Genomic DNA, 23,151 nt, shown 5'->3' on the forward strand with positions numbered 1-23,151 from the left:
TCAGGACTCACTCACCCCCTCCCTCCTGTGCTGAATCGTAAGCGTAAGCGAATCACTCAGGACTCGCTCACCCCCTCCCTCCTGTGCTGAATCGTAAGCGTAAGCGAATCACTCAGGACTCTCTAACCCCCTCCCTCCTGTGCTGAATCGTAAGCGTAAGCAAATCACTCAGGACTCACTCACCCCCTCCCTCCTGTGCTGAATCGTAAGCGTAAGCAAATCACTCAGGACTCTCTAACCCCCTCCCTCCTGTGCTGAATCGTAAGCGTAAGCAAATCACTCAGGACTCACTCACCCCCTCCCTCCTGTGCTGAATCGTAAGCGTAAGCGAATCACTCAAGACTCTCTAACCCCCTCCCTCCTGGCTCACAGCTTCTTCTTCTTCTTGGTTGGCAACCAATGTTAATATACTGCAACAACATTGGAATAGAGCCGCTGCAGAGAATTCAACATTAATGAATCAATGGTACAGAAGAGGAGGAAGCAAGAAGAATGAGTTGAGTAAAGTTTGACTTATCTGACGGATTTTTTTTTTTTTTTTGCCTTATAGTCTGAAAATACAGTAGTTTTTTAGTTTTCCCATTTTAGGTTTCAGTTTAGTTGTCGCTCCTGTTTTGCCTTTGCTTGTGTTTTATGTTCATGTCCACCAGCCATAATAAATAGCTCACTCTTCGTTTCAACTTCAGTTCACCTCTCTAGTGTCTGATTTTGGGTCCTTTTCACAAACTCACTGGCATACCCCGCCGTGACAGAGTTGTACCCATTTTGGTGGCCTTGACATGTTAATATTAAAAGATCTAGTAGAAATGATTAAGAAGAAACTATGTGGAGTGTAAGTAGTATCATTGCAGACAGGTCCAGTTCCTTTCAGCAAAACCCCATTCCACATAAAAAGGCAGCTAAATAATTCATATTCTTAAATGTAGAATTTAAGTCAATACCTAAAACTTATACTCATATAAAGTAGTAGGTACAATTCTCGCTCACCTCGCTGAATGTGCCCCGGCCAATCACCTTCAAGATGTGAAAGTCTTCTGTTTTGATGCGGGTTTTCTTAACCTCCTTTACCAGAGGCTCAGCTGTGAGAAAGGAGAGAAGAGACAATGATTTGCATACTTCAATTATTTTACTTTATTATTTCAATGTTATTTGAAATAATGGACCTAAAAATGGTAATGCAGTGGCATTATTTTAAAAATATCCTTTTTTTCCTAATTTAACAATTTTGCAGTAATTTATCAGTGTGGGACAATTCATTAGTGTTCTCTAAAAACATTTTTTTTCTTAAAGATATATTTATTATATTGAAACAACAAAGAAAAAGAGATACACACAACTGTTATACAATAAGTAAGTAGGCTTCACAATTGTTGCTTAAGCTGATGTAATAAATTACAGCTTAATAACACATTCTCATATCTTTTAATTGTTTTTATCACTTTACCCCCTACCCATACCACACAATAGCCCTGTCCCTTGAGCCAGTTTTTTTAAAAAAACAACAAAACAAAACAAAAGGCAGAACAAAACAACAACAGCAACAAAAACAGAGAATTTACTGAGTAGTGCTAGAAGGCTGGAAAAATATTTCCAGCCTTCTAGCACTACTCAGTTGCCCCAACACCTTGTAAAATTTCCTGCTGGTATTACTAATTGAATAATGGATCATTTCGTGGCTTAAATAACACATAAGGTCCCTCAGCCATTGAGCTACTCCATCTTAGCAGGGTTGCATGCCTAGCCACAAGGGAAGCGAAAGACAGTGTGTGACACCGTGACAAGATCAACTGTGCATCAGTCTCTCCAGTGGTGCCAAAAAGTGTAGCTAATGGATTAGGACCCATATGGTATCCAAGAATTAGTGCCAAAGTTTGAAATGTGTCTCTCCAGTATTTTTCTAGACTAGGACATTTCCGGAACCTTGGGGACGGGCACGCTACACAGCATCCAAAAGACCATCAGGGTATACAACCTCACCCCTGGCGCCGTTGCCCACCTCTCAATTTTAAATACACGTAGACATTGAGGGCTATCAGGAGGGGCTATGCGCTTACCTGCTGCTCTCTGGCAGGTAGCTCCATGCCCTCCTGGGTTTTAAATGCACCTTAGAACACACATGCATCAACACTACATATGAGCGGACGGAGGGAGGTTTGGAGTCTTCACACACCCCCGTTCTCTGTTGCCTGTTGGGGCGGAGGGGCTAGGAGGAGGAGTCGGCCGTCCGACTGGGGTCTGGAATGTGGGGCCTCCCTGCTGCTGCGGAGTAGGGGCAGTCTGCTTCTCTCCACCCCAGGGAAGAGGGTAACACTACCTGGGTCTGGGTGCAGTTTCCCCCTCCAGGGGCAAGGGTACCTAGACCTGGGGCTTAGAGTACGCTTGGGGAGTGTGATTGTGTGTCTATTTATATCTGTCTCCACGTTATATGAGAGCATGAGGGTGAGAATGGATGTTTGTATCTGTGTGTGCCTGTTTGTTTGTGTCTATATGTCAGTTCGGGTATCAGACGTCACCTCTCTAGGGACATCTCAGGCCCCCCACCACTCCACGTGCCAGTGGCAGACGCCCTCAGACATTGGTGCACTGGTGGTTCTCTGTGTCTGGGGATGGGCGTCCAGGTACGCACCGTCTCACTCCTGATGGCTGTTTGTCGGGGCCTGGAGCCTGGGGCTCGCTCGGGCCCCTTCAGGGGGTGGGGTGCCCTCGGCCTCGGTCACACTGGCACAGCTGCTCCACAGCTGCTGAGTGACCCCTCATCTGGGGCTCTCCTCAGCTCTTTCTGGGATAGTGACGCAGCTGCCCCTCCATTGGTCTTCCTTGGTCTCTTGTGCTCTGAGGGCCTCTGGATGTCTGGAGTTTTGATCTCCTCCATACCTGCTTCATGCCCTGGAGGACGGGGCAGTGGCCCCCCCACACCCTCTAGCAGATCATTACATGAAGGAACCTTTTAAAAACAAGCGCGTCCATGCTCACAGGTGTACACACAGGTGCTCACACACACAAACTACACCCTTTTTGGCTCCTACCTCAAAGCACACTGTGCGCTGTCGATCTTACGTGCTGCACAATAATATTCAATATTTAGTATTTACTGTTATAGTCACGATGATGATGTTTATTATATTGCTCTCTTTTTTTTGCTTGTTTTCTCTTTTTTCTTTCTCAACAGGTGATCCAGGTGATTGATAGATGTATTTTTTGTCTGTTTGTTTTGTTGGTATTTGTTTTTTGTCCCTTTATCACCGTTCCTCTTCCCCGCTGTTTTTCTTTCCCTCTTTCTTTCTCCCTTTTCTTTTCCCCAGTCAAGTCTGTCCCGTGTTTAGCAAGTGAAAATAAAATAAACAATAAACGCAAAGGTGAATCAAATAGACCAATATGGCAAGGCTGCGATGGTCCATTTGGTTAAGTAAATCCGTTGGGCATCTTTCTTTGCCTGTAGACAGTAATTCTGATGGCAAAAGAGCCAAACGGGATAGGCGAAAAAAACAAAAAAAAAAATACCAATACCAATAAGTTTGATGTGTCACATGGCCCTCTTCCTATTGAAAAAACAAAAGTTGTATCCAAGATGGCCGACTTCTAAATGGCCACCATGGTCACCACCCATCTTGAGGAGTTTGCCCCTCACATATACTAATGTGCCACAAACTGGACTTTAATATCACCAACCATTCCCATGTTATTACGGTGTATCCATATAAATGGCCCACCCTGTACATTAAGGAGCATATCCCTGACATTGCAGCTGCTGCTATTGGAAAATTTAGTGTCTGAGATTGGAGAAAATGTCTGATCTGCAGATATCTGAAAAAATGTGTATATGGGTTTGGTGGGGCGTGGTCTGAAATGCTGCTGTAGGTGAGATGGATGCACCTGCGTGGCATCTGCTATCACGCCTCGCCAACTTAAAAGACTTTGCACAGTCTGAGTAGTTGTGTTGTGGATGTGTCGCCTGGCAGCTGGGATGCTGCAGCCATTCATGTATGTAATTAGCAACCATGTGCCTCAATAAAGCATGTTGAAAAGCTTGAAAATATCTTTGGGTGTGCCATGTTTTATCACAGTGGTGCCGAAACCCAGGATGGGGGGCACGGCAGACCCACAAACTGGCCACCAAGTGGAGGAGCTGGCCTGAATGGTGGCCAAAATGGCAGCACAGAAGAGCTGTGAGACTGGACCCAGCAGCATCTACAGGTAATGAAGAATCTGGCACTCTCACTCTCACCGGCTTTCCCCGACAGCGTTGGCGTGGAGGAGGTCCAGGCTGTTCTGACGACCATGTCAGGCCCCAGGATGCAACCAGATAGTACATAGCTGGCCGCCGCACCCATCCCTACTAATCAAGTGGTAGCAGCTTATGCCCGGCAGGGATTTGTGCCCGTTCCTGCTCCCTGGAGGAGGGCCGCGGAGCATCTCCTGGGCCCGTCACCAGCTCTCACCCACCTGCTCAGCCCGAGCCGGAGGTCAGCTCATAGAGAGCGCAGGAGGAACCTGCCACACTGTTGCTGGAGGTGCCCAAGGGTCCGCGACTGCCAGTGTACAGGAGGCACACCTACTGGCGGTGGAGGAGGTGGACCAGCTTTTGGTGAGCCCCGGCTCACTTCCACGTCTACTGCGCTATCGCTGCTTGGACCCCTGGACCAGTTCCAGGGCTGCCGCTGGGTACGCAGGGCGTCCCCCAGATCCACTATTGTCACTGGCGCTGCTGGATATGTGGGCGACCGCCTGAGTGGTCACATCCCTGTCCCTCACCAGGAGCACCAACGGTCTGGGCGGGGGGAGCAGTAGATTTGGCCAGATGGCTTGCCGGCCTGTCGGGCAATGGGGGTATGTGGCGGGGCATGGTCTGCAGTGCTGCTGTAGGTGGGATGGAAAGGCTTTGCACAGTCTGAGTTGTTGTGTTGTGGATGTGTCGGCTGACAGCTGGAATGCTGCTGGGATGCCCTCATGTGTGTATTCAGCAACCGTGTGCCTCAATAAAGCATGCTGAAAAACTTGAAAATGTCTCCGGGTCTGCCATGGTTTATCACAGTGGGAGATATCTTATGTTTAATTTTTTTAAGCCTAAATCCTCCTCATATGAGCCCACACCCTCACCGTGTGCCAGACAACTGGATTATCAGTTGGTCTTGTTTGGGGGTAGGGTGGGTGAAAATCCAATCAGAGCCAGAATAGATGAGTCTGTAGCCAAGTTCAACTCCATGGACACCCAGTAAGAGCAATTATCTTTGTTTTGGAAATAGACCCAAGATATAAGCACGTATTTGCTGCCCAATAGTAATACCGGAAGTTAGGCAGTGCCAGGCCTCCATTAGTCCAAGACTTTAGTTGAAGAGCTTTATTCAACTGGGGGCATTTACCTCTCCATATATACGATGATATAACTGAATTTAAAGAATCAAAGGATTTGGGAATAAATATTGGCAGAAGCCTGATTGAATGCCTTCTTCCCATCTAAGCAAAGAATGCACTCAGGATTCTGACCGGAACGGGTGTATAATATATCTAATAGACAACAGATATTGAAATAGGAGTAAAGATTCTTAATGAAACCAGTTTGATCTTTTGATATAATGGATGGGAAATTATTTTCCAGCCTGCGTGCCAAAAATTTAGCCAAAACATTACCATTGACATTTAATGTAGAGATTGGCCTGTAGGACGAACATTCCACTGGACATTCCTCTTGGGACAAGAGTGATACTTGCCTTGAAATAGGATGCCGGAAGTTTACCACACGTGCATGAATCTGCTCCGATTCATGCACCTTAGACATAATTGAGGTGAAAGCAATGATGAAAATGCTTTGAAAAATTCTATGGGAAAACCATCAGGTCCAGGGGATTTTCCACACTGCAGTGAGGAATTAGCTGCGATCAGCTCCTCTTGCATTATGGGTTTGTCTAATCTGTTTTTACTATCAGAGGAAAGTGTAGGAATGTTCAAAAGCGTTAAAACGTTATCCATTAAAGTGCTTTCCTTTGGGAGTTCAGAGGTGTAAAGTTGAGAGTAAAAAGTCTTAAACATATCATTAATTTTGGAAAAATCCAAGGTGATATTACCATTATTCATTCTGACTTTTGTGATATGTTGTTTTGCCTGAAAGCCCCTTAACTGGTTAGATAGCGTCTTACCTGATTTGTCGCTATGAATATGAAACAAACTCTTACTCTTCAGAAGCTGACCATCGATTGAGTGTGTTTAAAGGAGATCAAATTTAGTCTGAAGTTCCACGCGCTTGTTGTATAAGTCTGGGTTTTTTACCTTAGCGCAGAGCAGATCTATTTCTTTAATTTGGTTAACTAAAGTAAGTGATTATATACGGGCCTTTTTTTATAATTGCTGTTTTGGAAATAGTTTGACCCCTGAGAAAGGTTTTCAGTGTATCCCAAATTATTAGGCTATAAGTTACTCCTGTGGTGTCTGTGAAGGTTCTCAGTCATCCAGGTCATCATAGTCTAAGGAGCTAAAGAAAGAAAAGCGTCTGGACTTCTTTACAACACCAACTGTCTGCCATCTATAATCCAGTTTTGAGATCCCTTCCCAGATGCCTTAATGCCCACATATCCTGGGCCTGTTGGCCTCAGTAAATCACATGATAGGGTGGGGCTAGGTTTCACAGTGGGTTCACCCGAAACCTTGGCTGATTGTGACCCACACCTGTGTTCATAGCTTGGCTCGTGTGACTAGGTTGATGATCAATAGGGGGTCCATGACTGTCTTGGGGACACTCCCATAGGGCTCAAAATCTGGGACTCTCCACCAATTGCTCTTAGAACAGAAGAAGCTTCTCAGATGAAATGTCCGCAAGAAAGTTAAAGAAGTCCAGACGCTTTTCTTTCCAAGCTCCTTAGACTTTCTCCTGTGGTATTTATTTGTAAAAACAAGCTTATTTGTTCCTAAATGAATTCTAGGAGGTTGTCATCTGCCGTACAGTTGAATTAAAATGCCAGTGTCGTCTGGATTGAGGAATATCAGGAAAAGTCTTTGATAACACATTTTATGGTATGATATTACTATCCTCTGGTATTCACGGGATTGGACCCACGAAGACAACCGATTATCTGAGAAAATAATCAATCCTAGAATAAGTATGGTGTACCTGCTTGTAAATCGTAGGAGAGGAGAGAAAAGAAGATGAATCTGTAATGCTGAAACATGAACAAAAGTCCTTGCATATCCCAAGAGTAGGAGAAAATCAGAACAATCTACTCACAGGGCTGTCCCTCAGCCCTCCGTAATGACCAGATAAACGTAATGACCAGATAAACAGGCTTTCAGGGTAATCTGAAATCTGGCAATCTCCAGCCGATCCTGTCTTTCCTGAAGACCTCACTAAGCAGGTCCACAAAGAATTCTGTGGAACGAACCTTCAACGCCTTCAAGTCCCAGAATATGCAGGTTTTGACATCTATTTCTTTCTTTCTAAGTCCGTTACTTTAGCCAAAAGTTTAGACTTGCTGAGGTTGGAACAAACATTGTGGAGCTCCCTAACCCACTGACTTAAATAGTTTCTAAACATCTGAGTCGTTGACCATGATCTTTCACTGCAGACCGGACTTCGTCAAACTTTGACTCCAGTAGGCTGAACGATGTTTTGAAATCACTCACCAATGACTTCCTGTGCTGCTCCAAAAGTGAGGAAGCGGCCGCCATATTTAACTTTGGTGCCTCGTCCTCCTTTTCTTCTGCTACAGTGTGTTTTGAGGCCAGTTTATAGCAAGCAAAAACCAAATTCAGAATGCTTAACAGAAAATGTACGCAGTTCAATAGCTTTGTCTGTGGAGTGGATGATTAAGGAGTGGAAAAAGTAGAAAAAGGTAGGGAACGGGTTTCGAACTCCAGGCCTTGAGGGCCAGTGTCCTGCAGGTTTTAAATATCACCCTGGGTCAACACACCTGAATCAAATGATTAGTTCATTACCCATGGAGAAGTTAAAGACATGTTGAGCAGGTAATTTAGCCATTTAAATCAGCTTTGTTGGATTAAGGACACATCTAAAACCTGCAGGACACTAGCCCCAGATCCAGGTAAATCCAGGGCTGAACCTGGGTTGCTTTGGGGACCGGGGCTGGGTCACCTTCCTTTTAACCCTTATGTTGCACTTCTGTACCCGTGGACCGTGATGTAACAACTTAAAAAATATTCCCCTCTCACCCCTGCACGCAGTCTATCCTTCAAGCTCGGGTCCTCTACCAGAGGCCTGGGAGCTTGAGGGTCCTGCGCAGTATCTTAACTGTTCCTAGGACTGCGCTCTTCTGGACAAAGATCTCGGATGTCGTTCCTGGGATCTTGAGCCACTCTCCTAGCTTGGGAGTCACTGCACCGAGTCCTCTGATTACCACTGGGACCACCGTTACCTCCACTTTTTTTCAGCACTTCTCTGAGCCCTTCTTGTGTTCCTTTCTTCTTGATGTTGCTTTCATTCGGTATCACTACATCTATCACTACAGTCTACCGCCACTATGTCCGGTTGGTTAGCCATCAACAGTTTGTCCGTCTGTATCTGGAAGTGCCACAGGATCTTAACTCGGTCATTCTGCACCACCCTAGGGTACGTCTCCCATTTTGACCTCAGGACTTCCGGGCCATACTCGGCACAGATGTTTCTGTACACTATGCCAGTTACTTAGTTATGGCATTCCATGTATGCCCTGCCCACTAGCATCTTACACCCTGCTGTTTAGTGCTGGATTTTCTCAGGGCATCTTTACACAGCCTGCACCTGGGGTTTTGCCTGGTGTGATAGACCCCAGCCTCTATGGATCTTGTGCTCAGAGCTTGTTCCTGTGCTGCCATGATGAGTGCCTTTGTCGTATCTTTCAGTCCAGCTTTGTCCAGCCACTGGTAGGACTTCTGGATGTCAGCCACCTCCTCTATCAATGACCTGAACCTAACCTGAAAGATAGGATCATGGTGAAGCTTGGAACCTAGATCCTCCGTAGCTAGTTAACAAGACTATGTGAACTACCCTCAGAAGATCTACTAGATGATGTGAATGCTGCACTACAGACGATACCTACTGGCCTCATTACTGAGCCTAACCAGCTGATTTACACTATGGCAGCAGGGATCAGTGAGATGCTTGGTTACAACCTGAACAGTCACAAGGAGCAGTACACTCCATGGAGGAGACTAGAGGCTAAGATTAAGGTAACATGGAGGGAGGTTAGCCAACTATCCGAGTTGCAGAACGGCAGTGAAGAAGGACAATGAAGAAAGTGCCTACAGCAAACTGTCTCATACCTGAGGCCTTGGAAAGTGCCAAGCAAAGACTCACAGCCTTGGCCAGCCGCTTGAAGAAGTACACCAGAGAGATAGAAGGCAGGAGAATAAACCAGCTGTGCTCCACAGAAACATCCAAGGTGTACTCTCAGTGGCAGAGGAACAATATGAGAACAGCACCACCAGGGCTGGAGATGGAGTAATACTGGAAGAGCATGTGGGAGAAGGACACAATCCATAACAGCAATGTTCAGTGGCTAGTGGATCTAAGAGCAGACTACAACAACTTCCCTGAACAGGGTCCAGTAACCGTCACAGCCATCCAAGAAAGGGTCTCCAGTATGAAGAGTTGGACAGCACCAGGCCCCGACATGGTTCACGCCTACTGGCTGAAAAGCTGACTGCACTCCACGAGTGTCTGGCAGCACAAATGAACCAGCTGCTAGTCGATGAGAGACACCGAGAATGGCTAACCGAAGGCCGGACAGTCCTGATCCTCAAGGGACCAGCCCTATACAAGTATCGGCCAATAACCTGTCTCAGTACCACACGGAAGTTCCTGTCATCATATCGGCTAAGATGAACAGGCACATAGCCCAATACATTGGTGGGGCGCAGAAAGGGATTGGCAAGAATGCCAAAGGAGCAAAAAACCAGCTACTGGTAGCCTGAGCAGCAGTCACACAGTTTGTAAATCCTATCTGACAACTCCTTCCTTAGCCTCTCCATTGAGTCCGCTGGGTCCATGTTTGGCTGGATCATTCTGTCACAGTCTGTGGTGGCAGACCGTGGGTGTGTGATGATCTTCAGGTGTGGCCAACCACCCGGCAGGGCCACACCTACCAGGCCTGAAGGTGCCTGTCACAGCCGCACCCACACAAGCACACACACCTGCCTATATACACACAAGCGTGGACAACAGGGACAGCAGCACAGTGCAGCAAAAACACATAATATGATACAAGTCCATAACTGCTCAGGGACCCTGGGTTGCGCAGATCTAGGACCCTGACAGCATGGAACGTAGACAGGAAACATAGGAAGAGACTAAAGCACTGGAAAGTAAAACGCAGAGGACAAGAAACATATAGAGGACAGGAAAAGACTCATAAATCATGGTGACATGGATGAAACAAAACACTAACTAAATAATACAACAATACTTAATATCATGGCAAACTAACATAAGAAAACTCAAAAATACAAAATGGTGAATAAAAGACCCAGGATTGTGACACCATGCTCGCCTAATGACCTAATTTTAAGAAACTTTTAAAAATATTTTATTGCACAATTTTATGTGTATATAAGGGGATCTGAAGGGCCCTGTGAAGAATTTAACACTTGGGGTGGCTGTAGCTCAGGTGGTTCAGCAGGTCACCTATTAATTGGAAGGTTGCTGTCCAGTCTGCTGTTAAATATTCTTGGGCAAGACACTACTCCCAAGTTCCTCTCTGATGCATCCACTGGAGTATGTGTGTGTGAATGTTAGATAGTAAGAGCATAGAAGAAAGTGCTTGTGCAAATTAGGCGAGTTGTATAAAACAGCCCTATATAGGCATTAGTCTGTCTGCCTATCAATCCAGCTTATCGGTTCTTGCTACGACAAGTTGATTTCAGTTCATCTGTCGGAGAAACAAAAGTGTCGCGCAGTTTACAGTGTGGATATGGACATTACTTTTATTTTTATTGCACAAAATGATGAGAGTGTGATGGTAAAGTGGTGCTCTAGGAGCTCATGTTCAGCTCCAGCACAACCTGGAGCTGCTTAAGACTGCTTAAGACAGCAGAGGATGTGGGTACTTCCTGAGAAGCTCCTGAGAAGCACAGTCTTTCACAGGAAGCACAGTCTTCCACAGGAACTGCTGATCCAGTTCCACACTGCAGTCACTGAGCCTGTCATGTGCTCCTCCATCACAGTCTGGTATGGTGCAGCCACTAAACAGGACAGGTGCAGACTGCAGCGGACTGTACGGGCAGCAGAAAGGATCATCGGCGCCCCCCTGCCCTCCATCCAGGACCTGCACCTCTCAAGAACCAGGAAACGGGCAGGGAAAATCATCACAGACACCTCACAGACTTTTTGACCTGCTGCCTTTTTGCAGACAGTATATAAGCCTGCGGACCAGGACCACCTGACATAGGAACAGTTTCTTTACAGTTACAGTTTTCTTTCCCCTCGCCATCTCCCTCCTAAACACTTGAACTGTCGCACTGTGTTTGTGCATATACTTGGCCAATAAACATGATTCTGATTCTGGTAATTATTAGACAGAGTGTTTCAGGTCATTTTACAGAGTAACATAAAAGTAACATAACGAGTAGTATAACGAATGTCTTTCTCCTGAGTGTAATTAAGTAACATGCTGCATTACATTTAAGAGAAGTGTTCTGTATAATATCTGTAATAACTTTACTTTTTTTGAGTAACGACTCCAAGAATGATCACAACAAAGAGGGGAAATACCTCAAACATGCGCAAACTTCTGATGACACAACATGCAATTAATTTGAATACATTTATGTTTTTGATATGATGCTTAGAGATAGTGGTAAGGTGGAGCCAACGAAATTGATAAGGGAATCAATAAAGAATCGATTTGATAAGTGATATCAATAAAGAAATCGCTAAATCCTTCCTAACCAAAGAAAAAAATGGCAGATTAGCCCGAGTAAAAGACCGAAAGTTGAGGCACACAACAATGTGTGCCGCTGGTAAAGTTTCTTGGCTGCCTTTCCTCATAGCAGCCATCCCTCAAGATTTTCTCCATCTAAAGCAATGCATTATCAGGGATTGTAACAGCTAGTCCTTTTACTGAACCATCTCTACATGCCATGCAGCGGGCTGTTCTTCCATGATTGTTCCTCTTCTTGCCCTAGTTTCTGCTGCTTGAGGTATTCACTAGGCACACTATCAGTTGTGGCCATTTTTCTGATGTACTCACAGAATTTGGCTGTTTTATTCCAGATAGTGGTTCTGGCACTAATTCTCATCCACGGCTTCTGCTTACCAGACAGTCTCAGCCTGTCTTCTAGCTATGGTAAGGAGCTTCTTGATGTTAGTGGCTTCTATCTTCGTCTTTGGCCAGCTGATTATCCCAGCATGTTATCTGTTGACTGGCAGGGTGTAGGCGTTGACTGCATGGATCTTGTTCTTCCCATTCGGCTGACTCCTCAGTACTTGACTTTTCTCTACAGGTATTTGGTGGTTGTGGCTTTCGTAGCATGCTCCTCATGGTTTCCATATAATTGTGGGATTTCCACGGACTTGTAGCTGTCCTCAATGTCTGCAATGTTGCCTTGTAGTAGTACAATCCCCTCAGTTCTGACTACTTTCCCTCTGTTTTTTACCATCTGACTACACTTCTCCAGTCTAAATTGCATTCTGATGTCACTGCTAGAAGAAGTCGCTAATGGTTGCCCCAGTCTGTATCCATAGCCAGACTTGTTGGTGATCTGGCTAATTTCAGCTAGCTTCTTTAGCCAGTTGGATAAATCATATCAGGGCCTGGTGCTATGTGACCCAGCATTTTCAGATTATGTTGTATTTTTGATTTCTTATATTATATTGGAAATTAGTTCTTGTGTTGTTATTAGGATTTAGTTGAGTTTTATTCAATTTCTGTTTCATCTGCGTCTCCTGATTTATGAGTATTTTTCTGTCCTCTGTGTAGTTTGTGTTTTCCTCACTGTTCTACTTTTAGTTATGCACGTGCTTTCACCTCCCTTATGTTCTCATGTGTCCTTTCTTGTGTTCCGTGTCTCCCCAGTCTGTCAAGTGTTTTATGTCTGTGTGTTCCATATTGTCAAGTTTGTGTTGTCATGTCTATATCTCTCAGTGTTTCCTGTTTTATTTTGAAGAGTTGTGTGTTTCCATGTTCAACGTGTTTTGTTTTACTTCCCCTGTGGGTTCATTATGTTCATTCCAGTCAGCTGTTTCTCCATGTGTTTCCACTTCCCCTGATCAATTCCTGTGTGTATTTAGTCAGTGTGTGTTCCTTCCCTCTATGTCTTGTAAGGTTAAAGATTTCATGATTCTGTTCAGGTTCGAAAAGTTTAGAGAAGTTATTTGTTAATACACTTGATAAATATATTGAGAAGCATAATCTCCTAAGTGATAACCAATATGGCTTTAGAGTGAAAAGGTCCACTTCGATGGCAGTGATGGAACTTGTAGAAGGGATATCTAATGCTATAGATAATAAGAAATATACTGTTGGTGTTATTATAGACTTAAAAAAGGCGTTTGATACGATTGATCTATATTAATGAATAAACTAGAGAGATATGGTATAAGAGGGATGGCATACAAGTGGATGAAAAGTTACCTGGATGACAGAAATCAATATGTCGAAATCAATAATGTAAAATCTAAGAAGTTGAAGGTAACTTGTGGTGTTCCTCAGGGCTCTGTGCTGGGACCTAAATTATTCATATTATATATAAATGACATATGTAGTGTTTCCAAACTGTTAAAATGTGTATTATTTGCTGATGATACCACTCTGTATTGTTTAGGTAAAAACCTAGAACAGCTTCTGACTACAGCGGAAAAGGAGTTAAATATATTAAAAAACTGGTTTGATGTAAATAAGTTATCATTAAATATAAAGAAAACAAAATTGATTATTTTTGGCACCAGACAAATGAAAAATGTATCTAAAATCAGGGTTAATGGAATTGAAATTGAAAGAGTGTACGAAAAAAAATTTCTTGGAGTGATAATTGATGATAAGCTGAGCTGGAAGTCTCATATAAACCATGTGAAAACAAAAATGTCAAAAACCATTCTCTACAAAACAAAGCATGTCCTGAAAAAGAAATCATTATACACACTCTATTGTTCTCTGTTGCTTCCATATATGACTTATTGTCTGGAGATATGTGGTAATGCATATAAAACAAATACTCTTCCTGTTTTCAAGTTACAAAAAAGAGCTATAAGAATTATAAACCAATCAAACTATATAGAACCAACTAACATTTTGTTTATTAATCTGAATACCCTGAAATTTTATGATTTAGTTGAATATAAAATGGCACAGATAATGTATAAAGCACAAAATAACTGGCTTTGCCACAGTACTCAGAAGCTGTTTGAAGTCAGAGAGTTTCAATATGACTTAAGGGGATCAGATTTGTTTAAAAAAAACAAGATAAGGACAAATATAAAGCAGAGATGTGTTTCTGTTAGAGGAGTTAACCTGTGGAATAGTTATGACAGTGATTTAAAAAGGTGGAGTTCATTTTCCTTGTTTAAAAACATGTTTAAAAATAGAGTATTAGAAAAATATATAAATCAAGAATGAAAAGAGCAAAAATAATAATACTGAAACTCTTGATTGTTTTGCATTGATGTAGTTGTTTTAATTTAATGTAGTTACTCATGTGAGGTGGAAAGGTTTTTTTTGTTTGTTTGTTTGCTTTGTTTTGCTTTATTCTTTGCTTCGAGCCCTGTGTACATGAGCTGCATGCTTAAAAAGATCTGTTGTTAAAAGGGTTGGCGTAATAAGCATATTCTTCAGCCAATACCTTTTGATTAGCCTTGTCTCGTGCTTTCTTGCTTTGTGGTAATCTTTATTATGTATTCACTGAGATATTTGAATGCTAATCAATAAATCAATCAATCAAAGGTCATGTTCATGTTTCCTCATTGTAGTTTCTCGCATTCAGTGTGGGATGAGGGAGATCGTGACACAGGCAAAAGAAAACACAGGACTTAAATACACAGAGAGAGCAATCAGGGAATGGGAGACTGGAGGGAAACACATCTGGGACAAATCAGGACTAATGAGACAAGGGAAGCAAACACAGACACGTTAACATGAGACACAGACTTTCAAAGTAAAACAGGAAACATAACACAGACACATGGAATTGACAAGGGGATACAGCTGACAGGGGAGACAGAGCAACCATTGAACACAGAGACTGAAACCAGAAGGCAGACAACTCTAACAAAGAAACCAAAAGACTAGAAATGATAAATAATGGCAAAATCAAAGTTCAATAATAATGTAAAACTGAAAACTCTGGGTTGATGACCCAGGCACCCTAACAGACACCCTAACATTCCCTCGTTTTGTCTCGTTTTGTATTTCATGTTTAATCAGCCATAATGATCTCCTTTTGTTTAAACTCGTTTCTGTCTCCTTCTGTGTCTGCACTTGGGTCCTCCTTCACAGTCTGCTTCTGCAGACCATGACAGAATTATGGAGTACTGGGTGGGATTCATACTTGCTTTGCTTCCTGGTTGGCGTAGAGTTTTTGTGTGTGTGATTTTTTTGCTTTGCTTTGTTTTGTTTTGACTGACGGGAAATGAACTAATTAACGGATAAAAACCCAGAATGGATTTCTTTCTTTTCTTTTCTTGTGAATGACCTGAGTAACAATAATTACTGATTCCAATGTTAAATTCATGTCTGACATAGCTCATCTGCTATATTTATTTGAGTTAAAAATATGTGGGGGCAAATTATTTTCTGCATCTGTCTGTTTTACGTTATAGAGAGTAGAGTCTTCTTGTAATGATGGGATGTTTTTGTTCCATAAAGTTATTCGTGATTAAGGTTATTCAGGATGGCTTCTAACATATTTAGATTGCATCTCTCCAACACCTTCCCAGTGTGTCCAGTATGACTCCAATTACAGAGCCAACTTTTCTCACTAGTTTGTCCAGTCTCTTTGCATGCCTTTTCTGATCCTTCCTCTCCAAGCAGCATAGAACAGCACACTTGTCACCACAGGCTGACAGAACACCTGCAGCAGTTTACTAGAGATGTCAAGTGATCTTAGTTTCCTTAACAAAAAGAGGTGATTTTCCCCCTTTTGTATAGTTTGTCTGTATCCAGGGACCAGTCTAGTTTGTTGTCTGGGTAAAAACCTAAATATTTATATTTTGTTACCACCTCTATGCCCACCCTAAAAACCTTGACAGCAGGAGGCCTGAATACTCAGAAATCCACTATCATGTCCTTCGTCTTAGAGACTTTAGATATGAGGTTGTTTTTGTGACTTCAGTTGCTGAAAGTTTTTGAAAGCTCCCCAGTCCATTCCTGATACACACCACAATGGAAGTGTCATCCAAGTATTTCTGAATGGGGTAGGTATCAAATTTGTATTTGAAGTCTGCTGAATATTTACAATGTGAAATCTAATGGAGCCAGGACAGTCCCTTGTGGAGTCCCTGTTTGTGAGACGATATGTGGTGATTCAAGACCAAAATCATAAAAGAAAAGAAAATTCATAGAATTCAGACTTTTCAAAACCTTTCGATGTACTAGGACAAGTGGACACAAATAATGCCACCGAATTGCTTTCTACAACATAAGATGGAGTTAAACATACGTTAAACGTTTGTTATAAATCAAACAAACAAAAAACACAAGTTAATAGATGGACATGTGGTCAGCAGTTTGGTTCAGGGGTCTTATCACAGTAAGACAACTCTGGGTTTAAGTTGGCTGAGACTGTTCTGTGTGAAATTTTCATATTCTCCTTGTGCTAGCATACAGTCCCTGCATATACTCTGGCTTGTATGGTACTCATAGCGTGGTACACACCTGAGTGCCACGATAAGGCTCTGCGTAAATAGAGTAAAGTGGTGCATAAATATGCGTGAATGTTTGCTTGTAACGTGGCTTGGAGTAGTTAGTAGAACTAGAAAACTTCTATATAATTGACAGTCCATTCTCGTTGGACCCAAGTCAAATATTCTTAAGCAGAATACTATCAGGTATGTACACTTTTACATATTTGTGAATGGAGATATCCCTAAAAGTGAAATTTGCATTCCTTTCTTTTTTAGATGTGGACAACTGGTTCCCAAAAAACACAGATGCCTCGTATAACCTGTGAGTATGCATACTGCTCACTGTTCTGTGTCCTTGCTGTTAAGCATAACATTGTTCTGTTTTCCATAAATGGAGTTCCTCTTCAGCATAGCAACTGTCAGATTTGGACTCAGTCTTTACAACTAAAAATAGCAGCTATCGTTTATGAATAGAGGCAAGTTTTCCAGTCCATTATTTTTTGTTTCATTCTCAGGTCCAGAGAGGAATATGGGTGACACAGACGTACAGCGTAAACTTTTTAGATGAAGAAAGAACAGTTTTAGATATACAACTTATTGCAAAGTTACTTCACAAAAGTGTGAAAAGTCACTCTCATGTATTTAATTAAAAAAAACAACAAGCAAACATTTAAAAAAACAACAAGCCAATTCTCTGGGTTAGTAGACTAAAAGTAATATATAGAGTCCTGTGGTGCTTTGATGCTTTTTATTTTATATAATGAGATTGTTATTTTCAGGGATTGTTTTCATGTCATCCACATCACTGATCCTTGTACAGTCACAGCACATGACCTAATAAATAACCTGGTTCTATCAAGCCTAATAACTGCCAAGGCTCTGAAAAGATGTCTCTCTCCCAACTGGATAAAACATTTAACTGACCCAGAAGGAAAAGGATGTAACTTGTGGTCTAAAATCACTCAAGGTGATTTTTAAGAGTAGTAGTAAAGTGCTATATAAATGCAAATGCGTTATGTTTTGAACAGGATATGTTTGAAAGCAGTCCATTGGACTAGAGTTGATACACTTGACAACAAGCTCCAAACTGTGCAGCATACTGCCTTAGCCTGAATGTGCCTAACTGCACTGGTTTCCACACTTTGTGTTAAAGGCGTGTTACGGTCCGGGCCATAATTCGGATCCCGGGGGCTGTTTTTTTTGTTCTGTGTTTAAAAGTCTACAAGTCATTCCTGATTGGAGAGCTGACGGCTGCTGATTGGCTTCCTGATCAAGTGGCTGTTTTGAAAAACCCTCTCCAGCAGTTGTCTCGGGACAGCAACTGACAGCAGCAGCAGACCTGTCCTTGGCCTCCAAACTCTGTGACTTTTGTGCACATGTTTTGCTAAGGACTGTTGAGCTTTGTAAATAGATTACTTTTCACGTGTAAGTGGGTGCTAAAGCAGTGGGGTGAACTGCCTTACTATTGTCTGTACTGTTTTCTCTTGTTTATTCAGTTAGGAGTAGCACTTGTCTTTTGTTTGTTTTTTGTTTCACCTAGGGTTCAGATAGCACCTCCATTTTTGAATAAGCTTGTTTTGTTTGTTCTCCCTGGAGTTAAGCTTCAGTTTAGACACAATAAACCACCTTTAACTTCGGCTTCTGTGTATGGTTTTGGGAACCAGGGCGGGGTCACTTTGCTTTTAACCCTTATGTTGCGTTCCGGTACCCCTACACCGGGACATAACAGGCGTTAAATATATTAAACAAAAATTGACAGTATTCTACAGTAATAACAGACACTGATGTTATTAGAATATCATGTGTATGTGTGAGAGAGACAAAGAAACAGTAATTGTACTGCTGTGGGTCATTGTAAAGAAGCAATTGGAAGGAACAAGCTCCTAAATCCCAGCCTGTCGCTGAAGGAGTTGCTCAGTGCTGTCAAAAAGACCTGCATGGGGTGGAAGGTGTTCTCTAACAGGGATGACAGCTTGGCCACCATGGTTGACACCAAGCTTTTTCTATTTTTTGGAGCTGTAATAGAGAGTGCCACCAAAATATGTTTTTATTTTTATACTGGATTTTGCATTTGCTACTAAAACTTCTGTTGACCAGTGCTGTTAAGATAACATTTTAAGAGTATACAACAAAGAGAAAAGAAAAGAAAATGCAGTAATGGAGTCATTGCTCGTTCCTGTAAATATTGACACTGGCTTGGTACCCATCAATGACATCTTCTGTTTAGGTAGCCATGTAGGGAGGTAAGACACCATAAGCAAACCAGACAGAAAAAGAGATGGAACAAGAGGACTATGAAAACACACTTTCCTTTTGTAGAACTTGGTTTGATGTGGTTTGTTAATGTGTGTGTGTGTATATATATAATACTGACCGGTCTCTAGGCCTGTGTGACTGAGGTCTAGGGGCCAAGTTAAATTGCATTTTGTGCTGCTCTTCCACAGACATCTCCTCCTATTGCACTTTTGCACCTCTAATGTACAGCAGACTAAGCAGAAGGGAGAGCAATAAATGAGTCATTTATCCATAATAAGAAAAAATGATCATTATCTGTGCCGTGAGAATGCCTGATTTACAGTTTAGTTATGTAGAATCAGAAAAGTGCAACAAAAAATCCAAAATAAGCTACAAATTATAATTTGTGTATGTAGAGCTGAAGTGCTTAGCGAATTAAAACACTGATTCTGTATTAATTCTTGTCTAATCATTTAATTACATGAAATTCAAAGGGACTATTTTCTTGCAGTCAGTGGTGTAACTCTGAATACTTTATGTAATTTGCATATTTTTGTTAGTTAATGATTTAATTGTAGAAGTTATTTTTACTGTAATATTTTAGTGCTTTTTTACACTTCTTCCTGCCTACAGTAACTATTATTGTACTTAACCATTTTAGTTTTCTATTAAAATTGTTTTATTGAAAGAGATACTTGTGATGCTCTACCATCAACATAGAATAATTGAATATTTTCCCCTTAGCTGTGATGCCCATGAGTCTTCCACCTGTGTGAAGCAAGATTATTTCTTGTGACGTTCACACTCTTAATTCCAGAAATCTGCTTGATTGTTGATCAGGTGGTTTCCTGAAACCAGATCCTCATTCTTGAACACATGTTGTGTTAAATTTGGAATGTCACGTCACTGAAAAGATGATAGCTTCTCCACCCTACTGAAAAATACAGTTGGTATACTTATAGCCAGTCACACGTATGGATCAATTCTGTCAATAATGAGGAAGAAAGAGGGGATGCAAAAGACGAACACAAAAAGCAGCTTTTATATGTAAGCTGTGATTCTCTCTGTGGGATTATATCATTATATCTGGTATTAAATCACTGTATTCTTGGCAACCTATTGCCTGTTCAACCATCCTTGGGGTGACAGTGAATTCATAAGGGATTGCCAAAAGTCAGCAGAGAAGTTTGTCTTTGTGACACCCTTTTGTTGCTTTTAACTTAAAAATGTAAATCAAATCTGCCAGGAATAAACATGAGCATGTTGAAGTAGCAGGTGAGAAAGTCGTTAAAGACAAAATCTAAAAAACTTTATTGTAGCCTCTCCTACATTTATTTCCCACAGCAGTCAGTTGGTGGTTATTTTAGTGTCTATATTAGAACATTTGCTCTGTTTGATCACAATAGCTAAATCACATACACAGAGCCATATATACTTGCACAATAAACCAACTTTTGTATAGACCTTTAGCTTGAATTCAAGGTTAACTGTAGCTGCTTTTCAATAATTTTAGAGGCTCTGAAGTAACTGGACAAACAAACAACTTTAAACATGAGGACTGCATTTAATACTTGGATGAAATTCACTTCCAGTCAATGACTGCCTGAAGTGTAGACTTCATCAGCTGTTGTATTTCCTCCTTTGGTCCCCTGCCAGGCCTTTAACCCAGCTGAGGTCAGTTGCTGTTTTTGTGGCACTCACTGCCAGTATGATTGAATCATAATGTATATAAGTATGATTCCATAAAACTTATTTACATGGATAATGAAAAATTCCATAGATTATGCCCACTTTGCTACTATGTTTGAAGGTTCTCCATGCATGATCCCTGTTCTGTAAATACTTATATCCTATATCTAGTAAAATCATTGGCAGTTTCATTATACTTCAATTCCACAGCCTGCTGCTACATCTAAACTACCGATTATATGACCAGTGAATTATATTCGAATGAAGCTTAACTGTTTAAGAGGGGAAGGATGTGGATTCTAAGTTCCACATATTTACACCAGTGGACGTGAGTCATACTTGTATGTCCATCCATTAATGAATAATAAGTAAAGTTCTGGTGTTTAAATGTAGCTCTTAAAGAGCACAAGTACAAGTGAATGAGAGACTGGGAGCAAAACAAGATGGTTGCCAAGAAGTATATAATATCCAGCAGAGTAATATTTAGAGATATTATAAAGGAGCAATTGTGAGGAGTTGGCTAATTACATACTTTTATATACAAAATAAAATACCTAATCACACACACCTAAAACAAGAGGCAAGAACTCACCCCACTGGAGAAAACCAGAGACATACTTCTCCCTTGCAAAGGGTGAAGAGTAGAATTCCTGATAGACGCCAACCAGTAGATCCAACAGTGTTTGGAGTCCAACAGGTCCTGTGGTCCGGTGGCCCCCTGCCAGATCAGATGCACCTAGGTCAGGCCCCGCTGACATTTTTCCCAGGGGGTGAGGGCTTGGTTGTTTGTTTTAGTGCTGTAGTGAAGCCCTGGTGTCCATGACTTTCAATCTTCAGTTTGCAGTTTCTCCCGTTTGACTCTTTAAAATTATGTTTATAGTAACGGCTCTCTCCAGATCACGACCTAATTCTACTGCAAACCCCTCCTCAACTGCCTTTCCTTTCTAGCTGTTCTGCTTGATCACAGAACATGAGCAAAGGTTTTCATACAGACATCCTCTTTTTTATCATATTCTCTATCCCTCCCTCAGTTTACTGTCACTTACACTCTCCCTCGCTTGTATGTCTGTCAGATGCCTGAATGTCTGTCGGGGTCTCTCCTTTTTCTTCTCTTCCCATAGCCGTGCGTCTGTTAAGCCTGCAGTTTCTCCAACTCTGACTCAACACCTTTTTTGGTCTGGATCTCCCTCTCGCTGTCTTTCAGCTGCCCCTTTTCAAAGTAATCCAAAGTTCCTACTGCAACAGTTTAAGGTAATAGCAAAGCACTGAACTGTTCAGAAACAATTCCTCTTTTCATTTTGTGCATTAGTAGCTCTTTGTATTACCAGCCCTTGTTTGCTTTTATTCCCTGTCCTTCCTCTTGTGATAGAGCAAAGAGGAACTGCTGACCTGAATCAGTTCTGGATTTTGCTTTTGTTTTGAAAATGCAAATCTCTTATTTTGTCAACTGTCCAAAATCTTTTTTTAGTTCTCTTCATTTTTTCTTCTGTCCCACCCTTCTCACCTCTCTGTTATCCTTCTCAGTTCTCATCATGTCATATTTTTGTCACTCATTCTGCAGTAGAAGCCGTTTCCTCTCATCCAGTTCAATGGAGTTGATAAATTGTATTGTTAGGGTTACAATTGTTTGTTCATCTGTTACTACTGTACTGTCCCTCTTTTGCCCTTGGCTGCCTGAGCTGTAGTGGTCTGTCTGTACTCTCTTTAACAAGATTTTTTTTCTTGTCCCCAACTTTTCCTTCCTTGACATCCCAAACAACCTGCCTCTTTTCCTCTCTCTCTTTTCCTTTTCTCCCTTTTCTCCTTATTTATAAATACACCCACCTTACACTCAACATCACATACATTATATATATATATATATATATATATATATATACATATATATATATATATATATATATATCCAGTTGGTGTAACTGAGTACTACTAATGTGAATTGATATTTGACAGAATCGACATTTGTCCTTAGCCGTCAGTTTCAGGTTTCCTTTAGTGTCGCCCCTCTGGCCCCAGAAAACCAACAGCTAGGGTTGCTGGTATAACTTTGCATTTCTAAAATTTGCTCCACGGTCAGTGTGTCAGCCTGTTTTTTCAGCTATTTGGGGCAATCTGAGGTGAAATATCTTAAAAAAAACTTAAAGTCCAGTCGCAGACTACCATGACCTGGATGACTGAGAACCTGCATAGACTTAACTTAAGAATGTTTGTCATTTTCTCTGTCATGTGCTTTGTCTTCCTTTCATTTTCTTTGGTTTGCATTCATTCGAAATTACATTTTGTTCATTTTATCCCAAACATTTACAAACTCTTTTAAACTGTTCACGTTCATTAAGTTTTTCTTGGTTTGGTCATTTTCACTACTGATAAGAGCACTGGGCTATCCAAACCATTGAATTCATCATATGGCACTGTAATGCCAAAGTATCTGTGGGCGAGATGTGCAACCCCAATGAATGTGTGTAAATGTT

The 23,151-nt window shown here is 41.7% G+C and overlaps 1 protein-coding gene across 1 annotated transcript in view; it reads right to left on the reverse strand.

Annotated features, from left to right (window-relative positions):
* The window catches only part of dmpk (DM1 protein kinase), a 54,873-nt gene extending 33,435 nt beyond the window's left edge, over positions 1 to 21,438 (reverse strand). Inside the window, exons 1-2 of the mRNA XM_087846754.1 lie at positions 21,273 to 21,438; positions 988 to 1,079 (exon numbers count right to left, since the gene is read on the reverse strand). Coding sequence (XP_087702880.1) covers positions 988 to 1,079; positions 21,273 to 21,438 — 258 coding nt within the window. The remainder of the gene's footprint in view (positions 1 to 987; positions 1,080 to 21,272) is intronic.
* Positions 21,439 to 23,151: the final 1,713 nt, after the last annotated feature.

The sequence above is a fragment of the Neolamprologus brichardi genome, chromosome 10 (assembly GCF_056152115.1).
Source record: "Neolamprologus brichardi isolate AB-2024 chromosome 10, ASM5615211v1, whole genome shotgun sequence".
NCBI lineage: Eukaryota > Metazoa > Chordata > Actinopteri > Cichliformes > Cichlidae > Neolamprologus > Neolamprologus brichardi.